A 12,469-nucleotide genomic window follows, 5' to 3' on the forward strand; every position below is an offset into this window, starting at 1 on the left:
CTCTGGGGCGCCCCTGATGTGGAGTCCGGTGGCATGGTTATGGGGGCCTCGTTTTATGTTCCCTTCCGGGAGAAGCAGCCGTGAGTTCTGGAGGGTGGCAGATGAGGAAATTATCTGACACTGGCAGGAGGTGCTTATGGGCGTGACCCCTGGGTCTCTGGAGATTGGGGGAAGCAGGCAGAGGATCTCTGCTCCCAGGTCCCATTGAGCCTAGAATCCAAGATCACAAAGTTCCACATTACCTGGGTTCCGTGGGACTTTGCTCATGTGTGAGGCTCCTCCCGAGCCTGTGGAAAGTGGCCTGGAGCATGGCAGTGGTGGGGTAGTGGATCTGCTTTGGTATTGTGAAAAATTTCATACATGTAAGTATGTATATGGAACTAGAGAGATAGTACCGAGGCAGGGCACTTGCCCCTGCATGCATCTGACTGACGTGTAAGTGTGTGTATACAGAACTAGAGAGATAGTACCAAGGCAGGGCACTTGCCTTGTATGCGTCTGACTGACCCAGGTTTGATCCTGGACATAGCATATGGTCCCCTGAGCACAGAACCAGGAGTATTTCATACACACAACTGGATGAAGTCAAAAAATAACCCACTGAGAGGCCGCTAAGTGTGGTCACTCGACCTCTTACCTCTTCATCCTCAGCAATGGAAAACAAATTATCTAATGCTTCCTTTTCAGCAGGTCTGACTTTAGGGGAGAGACTCTCCAAACAATAATAGTTTTGTTGAAATATTGTATGCAATCAAAGTGAAAGTAAAGTGAAATAGTAAAGTGAAATTTATTAGTTACACGGGGGGGGGGGGGGCTTAGGGTGGGGGGGCTAGGGGCGTGGGGGGGTTAGAGGTGTGAGGGGGCGGGGTGGAGCTATACTGGGATTCTTGGTGGTGGAATATGAGCACTGGTGAAGGGATGGGTATTCGAGCATTGTATAACTGAGATTTAAACCTGAAAACTTCGTAACTTTCCACATGGTGACTCAATAAAAAATTTTTTAAAAAATAAATAAATAAAATAATAATAACCCAAAGAGTGTGTACACATAAATAAGAAAACTCTTCAGGGGGCCGGAGAGCTAGTACAGTGGGTTGGGTCCTTGGCTTACGTACAGCTGACCCCAGTGTCCCATATGGTCTTGAGTCCTGCCAGGAGTGATTCCTGCTTCTGCATGCAGAGCCAGGAGTCACTTACCCCTGAGTACTCCAGGGTGTGGCCGAAAAGCAAAGGAAAAGATTCTCTACTTAAAAACAGAAATCTTCAGTATTTTTCTACAATATTACCTACCTTGAAACTCTCCCTCCAAATAGTGATTATGCTACTTTTTATCTCCCTTCCTCCTTTCAGTCCTTGATATTGTTGTGAGGACTGGGGGGTTTCACATCTTGCTTGTACTTTTTTTTTTTTTAGTGAGGTACAGTTACAGACTTAACAAACTTTGGTGCTTGTGTTTCAGTCATACAATGCTCCAGTACCCATCCCTCCACCAGTGCCCATTCTCCACCCCTGATGATCCCAGTATCGCTCCCACCCCCAATTGCTTGTACATTTTTAACTGTGATGTTTTCCCAGGGTCTTGCAGTGCTTGCACATGTGCTCACTTTGGGTCATGCTTATTTTTGTTTGGTTTTAATTCATTGTTCCTCAGTACATAGAAAGCCAGTGGTTACCTTTGTGTATGGATTTCATTAGTGTTAATCACCACTGAAGTAGTATTAGTCTTCATAATCTGTTATAAAACTTTTAAACCTTTTAATTATACAAACTGCAAAATACCCTCGAAAGCAGGGTCTAAAATGGGACAGATAGTGTTATTAGTAAAGAATATGATACATCTGTAGTATTCTGCAAGCTTTTCAGATAACCTGCGTGGAACACAATAAAGAACAAGGTATGTCTTAAGGTGGGAGGAACTAATTGACTACTCAAAGCAAGTCAGAAATTGTTATTGAGAGTTTCTCATACATTATGACATTAATTCTGAAAAGTACAGGGTTTATCCCTAAGTTTAGAGGCTATGAGTAAGACTTAAGCTGCCTAACTGAAAATTGAACCCCTACTTTGTCAGGTTTGCTCTGAGTCCTCACTGATTTACTGTCTGTAAAGACCGCATGTGCTGCCTGACAAAGGTGTCTGTCAGCTCTTTATTACTGTTGTTGCTTCAAGTACTTCTATTTTCTCTTTTTCAGATGTACTGATAATAAGCAAAGTGACCCTTAGTTAGCAATTGTTAATATATAATAAGGTATTTGAGGTTTACAATCAACTCCTAATCACCCTGGCATTCTGAGTACGTGAAGTTGGTGTTTATTTTTTAGCCATACTAGGGCCTCAGGCATGCAAGGCATTTGCTCTGTGGAGCCACATTCCTGGGCTAGTGATTTTCATTTGTTTGTTGGTTTGGGGCCACACCCAGCAGTGCTCAGTAGTTTCCCCCAGTTAGATGCTCCAGGGTCACTCATGGTAGAGCTTGGGAGGGGAATATATAGTGCCAGGAATTGAACCCAAGACTTCATACATTGAAGACCAGTCCCTGCCACTGAATCACCTCCCTTGCCATCATTCCATTTTTAAAGATTAAGTTTGGGGGCTTAGGAGATAGATTTCAGGGTTGGAACACACTTTGCTTGCCATAGATCTGTGTTTGAACTCAAACAGCTCTTAGTCCCCTAGCAACATCAAGAATGGCCCAATAGAGCACTTGCATATACGAGAACCTAGATTTTTCTTTCCTACCATGCACTGTATCACTGTCATCCTGTTGCTCATCGATTTGGTCAAGCGGGCACCAGTAACATCTCCATTGTGAGACTTGCTGTTACTGTTTTGGGCATATCAAATATGCCACGGGTAGCTTGCCAGGCTCTGCGATGTGGGTGGGATACTCTCGGTAGCTTACTGGACTCTCAGAGAGGGATGGAGGAATCGAACCCGGGTCAGCTGCGTGCAAGTACCCACTGCCATGCACACAGTGGGAAAAAAAAACCAGAGAGATAGTTTATCCAGCAGAGTGTGTGCTTTCCATGACAGTCCTGGGCTCAATCCCTGGTGCTGCTGGGTTCCCTGAGTACCACTGGGTGTACACACACACGCGCACACACGCTTTAAAGGAAAACAAAACAAAAATGCCAAGATGTGAATTTTGTCCAGTTCTGAGGATTGTCTTTGAAAAGCAGTGTGGCATACATATCCTGGGCCTTGAAAAGTGTTCACACTGGGGGCCAAGGGTAGCTCTAGGCAAACCTGAGACTATGCATTTGATCCTCAGCATCACTCCACAGCATTGAACACTATTCAGTAACACTGCTCTTTGGGACTCTTGTGCAACAACAAAGTGTACGAGACCATTGCATCTATGGAATGTGATTGTATGCAATCACATTCCATAGATGCAATTGTATGCAATCCCCAATCACAGCAAAAAAGGAAGACATGGAAATGAATGAATGAATGCGTAAAGCATAGAACTAACCTGTTGGACTTGTGCTTAGACTTGTGCTTAATTAAAAACAATGTTCTTTAATGTGGAAAATAGGTTTTGCAAAGAATCTAGTGTGTAGAAAATATACTCAGAATCTCAGTTTATGACAGTAGTGATTGAATAAAGAAAAAGTAGAAAAATGAAACGAAGAATTCATTTCAGTAAGCTCATAGAATGAAATGTTACTTAGCGTAAAAATAACTGCGAAGGTCAGTGAAATGGGGAAACATGTGTTGTGAGATTAGAAAAATCATTGGCAGCTGCCACAGGTACACAGAAGATTCTGAGAAAAGCCAGAATTTTGGGGTATGACTCAGTGGCACAAAGTGTCTTGCAAGCATCAAGCTGCGTTCAACCCCTGACATCTCTGCTGTTTGGGATTCTATCCCTGCATCACAGTGTATAGTGGGGCTGGAGCAATAGCACATCGGGGTAGGGCATTTGCCTTGCACGTGGCTGACCCTTGTTTGATTCCCAGCATCCCATATGATCCTCTGAGCACTTCCAGGAGTAATTCCTGAGTGCAGAGTCAGGAGTAACAAGTGTGCATCACCGGTGTGACCCACAAAGAAAAAAAAAAGTGTACAGTACCTGGCATACCACAGCCAGCATGTTTGAGCATTATGACTAAAATGTGCAACCCCAGAATGAGCAGCACTACAACTAGAATGTCTGCGAACACAACTAAGAAAGAGTACAAGCTCTCAAGCTCTGTCAAGCACCACAAGAGCCCCACAGCCAGGCACATGTGTTCCTCTCTGTCATTGCAACAACAAAGGAAAAGGAAGGCAGGAATTAGGGAGACATGAACTGGGTAGTAAGAGTAAAGAAAAGGAGAAGGAGAATTATAATTACATTTGGTTAGAAGCTATGGTATTTGTTTGTTTTGGGTTTTTTCCCCTCTTCTTTGTTGAATGTTGTAATATGGTGACACTTTGGGATGGGGGGAGAGAGCCACTGCCCAGTGGTGCTGAGGGCTTCTGACTCTTGGCTCAGGGATCACTTCTGGTGGTGCTCAGGAACCATATGTGGTGTTGGGGATTGGGTCAGTCACATACATGTAAGGTAAGCACCTTAATCCCTGTATTTTGTCTGGCCCATATTGGTAGCACTTTTAATTATTATTTCTAAACTGTTGAACAGTTAGGTCACATCGTTGTACTGAAGAATTTATTTGATCTTTAATTCAGGGAGAGAAAAAACAAATCAGAAATAATAATCTGATTAGTACTGAGATATATTCTTGGAGTTATTCTAGAACTAGGCTCTGGTTTTTTTGTTTTGTTTTTTTTGCTTTTTGGGTCACACCCGGCGATGCTCAGGGGTACTCCTGGCTCTGCACTCAGGAATTACCCCTGGTGGTGCTCTGGGGACCATATGGAATGCTGGGATTTGAACTCAGGTCGGCTGCGTGCAAGACAAACGCTTGACCCGCTGTGCTATCACTCCAGCCCCTATAATTTATTTTTATTTTTATTTATTTATTTTTTGCTTTTGGGGTCACACCTGGTGATGCACAGGGATTACTCCTGGCGGTGCTCAGAGGACCATATGGGATGCTGGGGATCAAACCCAAGTTGGCCGTATGCAAGGCAAATGCCCTGCCCATTGTACTATTGCTCTAGCCCCTCTGATTATAATCTTATAAATAAATCAACTCCTAAAGTAGTAGACTAAGTTTTGCCACTCTAAAGTGGGATCCAAACATCAGAAAAAATGAACTTGGGGACCGGAGCAATAGTACATGGTCTCCCAAGCACCACCTGGAGTAATCCTGAGCACAGAGAGGTGGGGGGGGGGGAGGCTGGGCTGGAAATAGCACAGTGGTTAGGATGCATGTTTAGCATACTCTCATACCACATTTGATCCCCTGCACCCCATAGTTCCTCTAGTATCACAGGGTACAGCTCTGAGACCCCTGTGCACCATCAGGCACGGCCCCAGTAATCTTCAGCACCACAGAGCCTTCCATAGGAACTTAGCACCACACCCTTTGCCTTTGCATTGAACCTCTAGCCTGGTTTGCTGGTGGGGCCCCCTGGTCCTTATGAGCACTGCTTATGAGGATTCCCCTCCCCCCCAAAAAAGAAAAGAGGGTAGAGAGCAGGAATTGTCGTTTTATTACCAGTTCTAGAAGAAAGTGTTACAGTGTGTTTGGCAGGTAATTATTGAATCTCAAAGCATAGCAAAGGCTACGGTGTTGTATATGAACTAATGATACCTCTTGCCTGTAGTTCTGTTTTTGTTTTTGTTTTTTTGGCGGGGGGCGTGGGGCAAGGAATCTCAGAGCATAGCAAAGGCTGTGGTGTTGTATATGAACTAATGATACCTCTTGCCTGTAGTTCTGTTTCTGTTTTTATTTTTTGGTGGGGGGGGGGGGCGCGGAGAAGGAATGTCTCCCAAGCATAGTTAAAGGGCAGTGCTCAAGTTCACGGCTAAGACTCGAGGATAATATGGTGCTGTTTAGACTCTGTGGTACCAGGGGCCACAGCGACCACCCTGGCAGTGCTCAGGGACCTATACCCAGCACTACCCAGGAGACCATGTGTACTGGGGATTAACCCAGGTCAGGTGCATGGTAGGCATGTGCCCTATCTACTGCACTCTCAGATCTTGCATTTGAGTTTTCCCTTCCCCTTCATTGACAGGAGGCCACTTGTGCTTTGTGGAGCTTGCACATAGGTTCTGTGAGGCTGTGTTATTTTGGTTGTGGCACTTGGTGCATATACTAGTCATGCCAACTAGGGTGTTGGATTTGTGGAGGCAGTACTTATACATCTTTCTAGTTGTGCTCAACGAAAGATCAAATTTTATTTTATTTATTTATTTATTTATTTATTTATTGTTTTTTGGGTCATACCCAGCGATGCACAGGGGTTACTCCTGGCTCTGCACTCAGGAATTATTTCTGGTGGTGCTCAGGGGACCATATGGGATGCTGGGAATCGAAACCCGGGTCGGCCGCATGCAAGGCAAACGCCCTACCTGCTGTGCTATTGCTCCAGCCCCCAGGATCAAATTTTAGTTGCAGTCTTAGCCCACATCTGGCCCGGAGGTCCACATTCTGTTGCAGTACAGGTAGCTTACAAACAACAGCTGCTGGTGGAATGGAGCTCAGTAAATACAAGCCAAGCAATTCTGGGGATCCTATTCATGACCTCACTGTTGTGAGGAAGGACTTTGGCACTGAGTCATCCCTTAGCCCCCATGCCTGGGGATTTTGTGATAAAAGCTTTCATATTCTTATTCTGATATTCAGGCAATATTCCAGTAAATATCTAATATGGGTTGTGGGGTTTTATTTGTTTTTAGTTTGACAGGAGCACAACCCTTTTTTCTGTCCCATCACCCACTTGCGGGGGGCTGGAGTGCAAAGCTGGGGATCAAACCTGGGACTTCTTTAGGCAGAGTGTGCACTTTAGCCCTTTGAGCTTTGAGCTGACTTCCTAGCTATATGTAGTGATGCTCAGGACCAACCATATGGGATGCTGGGGATAGAAAACCTGGGTTGGCTACATGCAAAGCAAGTGCCCTGCCCACTGTACACTCACTCCAACCCTGCTGGCCCTCATTTTTTGTATTTTAAGGGACACCAAAAATAAGCCTTGGTTGTTATTTGGGGGGGGGGGTACAGGGAAGTATGTATGCCATAGATTATATGTATGTCATAGATTAGAACCGGAAGGAGAGTGTTGCATGATGTTGTGACAGGAACCTGAGAATGACAGCTACTGAACTCAGTTGAAATTTGATGGGTTTTTGTTTTTGTTTTTTTGTTGGGGGGAGGGGAATGCTTCCCAGGCAGTGCCCAGGGGTTCCAAGAATCACACCTGTCAGTGCTAGGGATCAAACTTTCATTGTTCATTTGCAAAATATGTGCTTCAGTCCTTGTGACCTATCTCCCTAGCCTTAAACTTTAGATTTAAGATATAAATTCTATACAGATATTTCTGCATATAAACAAAATCTTTGTTTAAAAAAAACTACATAATGAATGGATGGATGTGCATGCATGCAGGTGCACTTGATGTTTAGTGAAGTAGTATTAGTAAGGAAATATGAGAGGAAAGTTCCATAAAACTAGAGAAATTATCTGTCCTAGATCTGAGATCTGGAGTACAGGCAAATCTAAAATGTAGTATACTTAAAAATGTTAAAGACATGAGCAACTGGTATTCAGTAAGAAGCATGCCATTTGTGGGGACTGAGAGACAGGATAGGGAGGGAGCAACATCTGTGATGGAGGTGAATATTCAGCCCGGAGTGGGAAGTGGTATCGAAAGGTGGTAAGATAACTATGTCAGCAATAGTACTGTAAATCATGTAGTGCGGGAACTTTTTATTTATATATATATATGTATATATATATATATAAAATACATGTTTTTTTTTAAGAGCCTCTATAAAGCAAACTGGTGGGAGGGGGCATTAATCGAGGGAAGTGGGCTCTGTTAAAGGGATTGATGTTAAAACATTGTGTGCTTGAAACCCGATCGTGAATAAATTTATAATTTCACAATGACTAAATTTAAAAAAAAGTTTTGCCCTGCACACTGCTGCTTTGACAGTCCCCTGCATTACATATGGTCTCCTAGACCCCACCAGGAGTGGTCCCTGAGAACACTGCTTGGGTGTGACCCAAAAAAAAACAAAAAAATTAAATAAAAAATAAAATATATTCAGGGGGTTCGGAAAGATAGTGGTAGAATATGTGCCTTGCATATGTGAGACCCTGGATTCAGCTCCAGCACTTGTAATACAAGCACCAGAAAATAAAAATGTATATTAAACCTTCTTTTCTCTTGTTCTTGTTTGTTTTGGGGCCACACCCTCTGGTGCTCAGGGCTTACTCCTGGCTTTGCACTCAGGGATCATTCCACTCAGGCTTGGAGTGCTAGGGATTAAACCTGAGTTGGCTGCATGCATGGCAAGTGCCTTACCAACTGTACTATAGATCTGGCCCTAGAATCTTCTTTTTTATTTTAATTTTAGGACCTCCCTCGTGTTCAGCATTGAGGATCACTTCTGTCTATGTCATGAGAAGGGCTTGCTATACCAGGGAGGTCCTCTGTATGTAAAGCATAGCATGTGCTTTTTCTTTTTCTTTATTCTTTTTTCTTTTCTCTCTTTGGTTTCTGGGCTACACCCAGCAATGCTCAGGGATGACTCCTGGGTCTGCATTGTGGAATCACTTTAGAGGTCAGCAGCCAGCAGAGTAAGCACCTTAGTCTTTGTACTTAATCTCTCCCACCCTAAAGAATGTGCTTTTGACAGAAACTGCTATAAAGTAAGATTATTCTTGTTTTGTTTTGGTTTTGTGCCAGACCTGACAATGCTCAGGGGTTAATCTTGGCTCTGCACTCAGGAATCACTCCTGGTGGGGCTCTGGGGAACCATGTGGCATGCTGGGGATTAAACTCTGGTTGACTGTGTACAAGGCAAGTGCCTTCCGTACTGTACTATCTCTCTGGTACTAAAGTAAGATGATTCTAGAATAATCTTGTTTTCTCTTTTTAGGTATCCAAGCCCACCAATGGGATCTGTATCAGCACCCAACCTGCCTTCAGCGGAAGAAAATTTGGAATATGTTCGGACTCTGTATGATTTTCTTGGCAATGATGCTGAAGACCTACCCTTTAAAAAGGGTGAGATCCTGGTGATAATAGAGAAGCCCGAAGAACAGTGGTGGAGTGCTCGAAACAAGGATGGCCGTGTTGGGATGATTCCTGTCCCTTATGTGGAAAAGCTTGTGAGATCGTCACCACATGGAAAGCATGGAAATAGGAATTCCAACAGTTACGGGATCCCAGAACCTGCTCATGCATATGCTCAACCTCAGACCACAACTCCTCTACCTACTGTTTCCAATTCTCCTGGAGTAGCAATCAATCCCTTGCCATCCACACAGAACGGACCTGTCTATGCGAAAGCAATTCAAAAAAGAGTACCTTGTGCTTATGACAAGACAGCCTTGGCATTAGAGGTAAAATCTACTCAGGGCCCATTCTGTGGATCCTTTGACATTTGAAGTTTTTTATGAGGGGATGGGGGTAGGGCATCAGGGTCAGAGGCCACTCCTGGATCTATGCTTAGGGGTCACTCCTGGCAGTACATGGGGGGACCATATGTAGTAGTTGAAATCTGGTTGATCACATGCAGGGCAAGCACCTTAACCCCCTGTACTATCTCTATGGCCCTGATTCTTTGTTACTTTTTGTTTGAACCCATTGATGTTCAAGTGAGTATGTGATTCCAGGGATTAAACCCTGGGCTCCAGGTGTAAAACATGTTCTTCAGCCCTTTGAACTATCTCCTCAGACCCTTAGTTTCTGTTTTTTATGTATTTGGTCTTTTGGCCACACCCAGTGATACTCAGGAATTACTCCTGATGTTTGAGAGACTGTATGGTATGCCAAGGATTGAACCCAGATCAGCATTGTGCAAGGCCAGCACCTTACCTGCAGTATTCTCTCTCCAATACTTTTTTTCCCCATTTTTTGCAAAGAAATGACTATACATATTAGGTATAGTCACAGGAATATTGCACATGTTCCAGTTCCACACAGTTCTTTCTTGTTTGTGTTTGGGACCACACCTGGTCATGCTCTTGGCTCTGTGGTCTCTTTCCTGGCAAGTTTGGAGGACCAGATAAGGTGCCAGGGATCGAACCTGCATTGTCTGTGTGCAAGGCAAACTCCTATCTGCTGTATTATCACTCCGGCCCCCTTTAATTTTCACTCTTATCCTTCATCAATGACATGAGAATGCTTTGTAAACCACAAATTATAGTGTAACATTATGAAATGATTACAGTTGAATACTCTAGTATTATTAGATATATGTTGGAGAAAATGATGGTTAGTAATTGTTCTCTTCCTTCAGTGTCATAGTAAGACAGAAATGGTAGATGGTTTAGGTGAATTATACTGGAACCTATTGCTTTTTTTAGTTTTGTTTTGTTTGGGGGCCATACCCAGAGTGCTCAGGACTTACTCCTGGCTCTGCACTCGGGGATCACTCCTGGCAGGGTTCAAGGTATACCGTATGGGATGCCAGGGATCAAATCAAGATCAGCCATGTGCACAGCAGTTGCCTTTCTTACTGTACTATTTCTTTGGCCTCATAATTTTATTTATTTTTATTGAATCACTGTGAGACAGAGCATTACAGAATTGTTCGTCAATGCATTTCAGTCATGCAGTGTTCCGATACCCATCCTTCTACCAGTGTAATTTCCCAGCACCAGTGTCCCCAGTTTCCCTCCCACCCTTGCCTGTCTCTGTGGCAGACACCTCTCCTCTCTCTTTTTCTCTTCCTCTTCCCCTTTCTCTTTCTCTTTCTCTCTCTCTTTCTCTTTCTCTTTCTCTTTCTTTCTCCCTCTCATTGTAAGGGTTATGGTTTGTGACACAGACACTGAAAGGTTATCATGTACATCGCTCTAACCTGCTTTCAACACTCAGTGCTTGTCCAGACTGATTATTTCCAACTAATATTTTCATAATGGACCCTTCTCTATCTTAACTACCCTCCATCTCCCACCCATTGACCAACTATTAATGAGTCCTTCTGGATCAGTTTCCCTGGTCTTGGATTTCAACTGTTTTTTTTTGTGTGTGTGTGTTTTGTTTTTGTTTTTGTTTTTTAAAGAGTGATCATTTCTTTCTCATGCTCACTGTAGGATAGTAGTAAGTATATGAGACTTGTATCAGGAACCAGAATCTGGGGGAGAATTGGGATTTTTACACTTCACAGCAGAAGAACAGGGAAAAAATCAGGAGTTACCTTTCTAGATATGGTATTGTTTGGGAGGTAGAGGGTGGTTTGAATTTTTGGCCCATACCCAGTGTACTCTGCCAAATTTCGTTTCCCGTTCTTTACCTCTTTCTCTTTACCCCCCTCCCCAACTGCCCAGTTTTTGGGCCACACCTGGCAGTGCTCAGGGCTTACTCCTAGCTTCATGCTAAGAAATTAACTCCTGGAAGTGCTCAGGAGACCATATGGGATGCCAGGGATTAAACCAGGCTTGGCTGTGTGCAAGGCTCCCTTTTTTTTTTTTTAACATATTTTTATTAATGTATTATCTTCTAAAATTATTAGAATAGTGGTATCTAGTCTTTTTTTTTTTAATCCTCTTGGGGCTGTTGCAAATAGGTTAGCAGGAAAAGAATTAAAATTAAAAAGAGAAAGGTGAGACAAGTAGGACAAAATGTGCCAGTAATTGAAGCTCCCCATTCCCCTTGATAGTATTACAGGAGAAAGATGAAGTAGATCAAATTTATTTCTTGTTATGTCAGTGTTTTTCCCCCCATAAGACATCTTTTCTTTTTCTTTTTTTCTTTTCTCTCTCTCTTTTTTTCTTTATGGTGCCACATCCAGTGATGCTCAGGGCTTACTCCTCGCTTTGGGGCACCAAATGTGGTCCCTTGGGGGACCAAATGGGAATCAAACCCCGGTTGGGTACGTGCAAGGCAAGCTCCCCCTACCCACTGTATCATTTGTTCCAATCCCATAAAACTTGATTTTTCAAAAGAATATTCCTTAAAGTAATGAGGTACATTTCTTTCCCTCCTTTTACTGGGAAATCAAACCCAGGGCTTCACACTATGCAAGGCAAGTACTCTGCTACTGGGCTCTCTTCATTTCATCCCTTGAGAGATATTTCAAACAGACCAATTTTCACCATTTCCCCCTCTTGCATACCTGTTTTCAGAAAATAGCAACACACTTCTATTTACTCGGAGTAGTAGAGCTAGAACTGTAGTAAACGGATCACACCCTACAAGAAAAATCATAGGGAACTCTTTCCAAAAGTACATCATTGACCAGAAAAAGAATGTTTGGAGCATGGATCTTAATATGGTTATAAATCAATCTTAGGGGAAATTGTATTCTCTGACACAGTGGAGAAGCAACAAATAAGATAGAAAAAGATTATGGACGTTCAGCCAAGTCCTGGCTTTCCTTGCTCTGAAAGGAAATGTGTGA

The 12,469-nt window shown here is 43.3% G+C and overlaps 1 protein-coding gene across 1 annotated transcript in view; it reads left to right on the forward strand.

Annotated features, from left to right (window-relative positions):
- Positions 1-12,469, forward strand: part of CRKL (CRK like proto-oncogene, adaptor protein) — a 34,077-nt gene that overhangs the window by 12,290 nt on the left and 9,318 nt on the right. Inside the window, exon 2 of the mRNA XM_004607455.2 lies at positions 9,002-9,467. Within this exon, the coding sequence (XP_004607512.1) occupies positions 9,002-9,467 (466 nt within the window). The remainder of the gene's footprint in view (positions 1-9,001; positions 9,468-12,469) is intronic.

This window comes from Sorex araneus, chromosome 11 (genome assembly GCF_027595985.1).
Source record: "Sorex araneus isolate mSorAra2 chromosome 11, mSorAra2.pri, whole genome shotgun sequence".
NCBI classification, from domain to species: domain Eukaryota; kingdom Metazoa; phylum Chordata; class Mammalia; order Eulipotyphla; family Soricidae; genus Sorex; species Sorex araneus.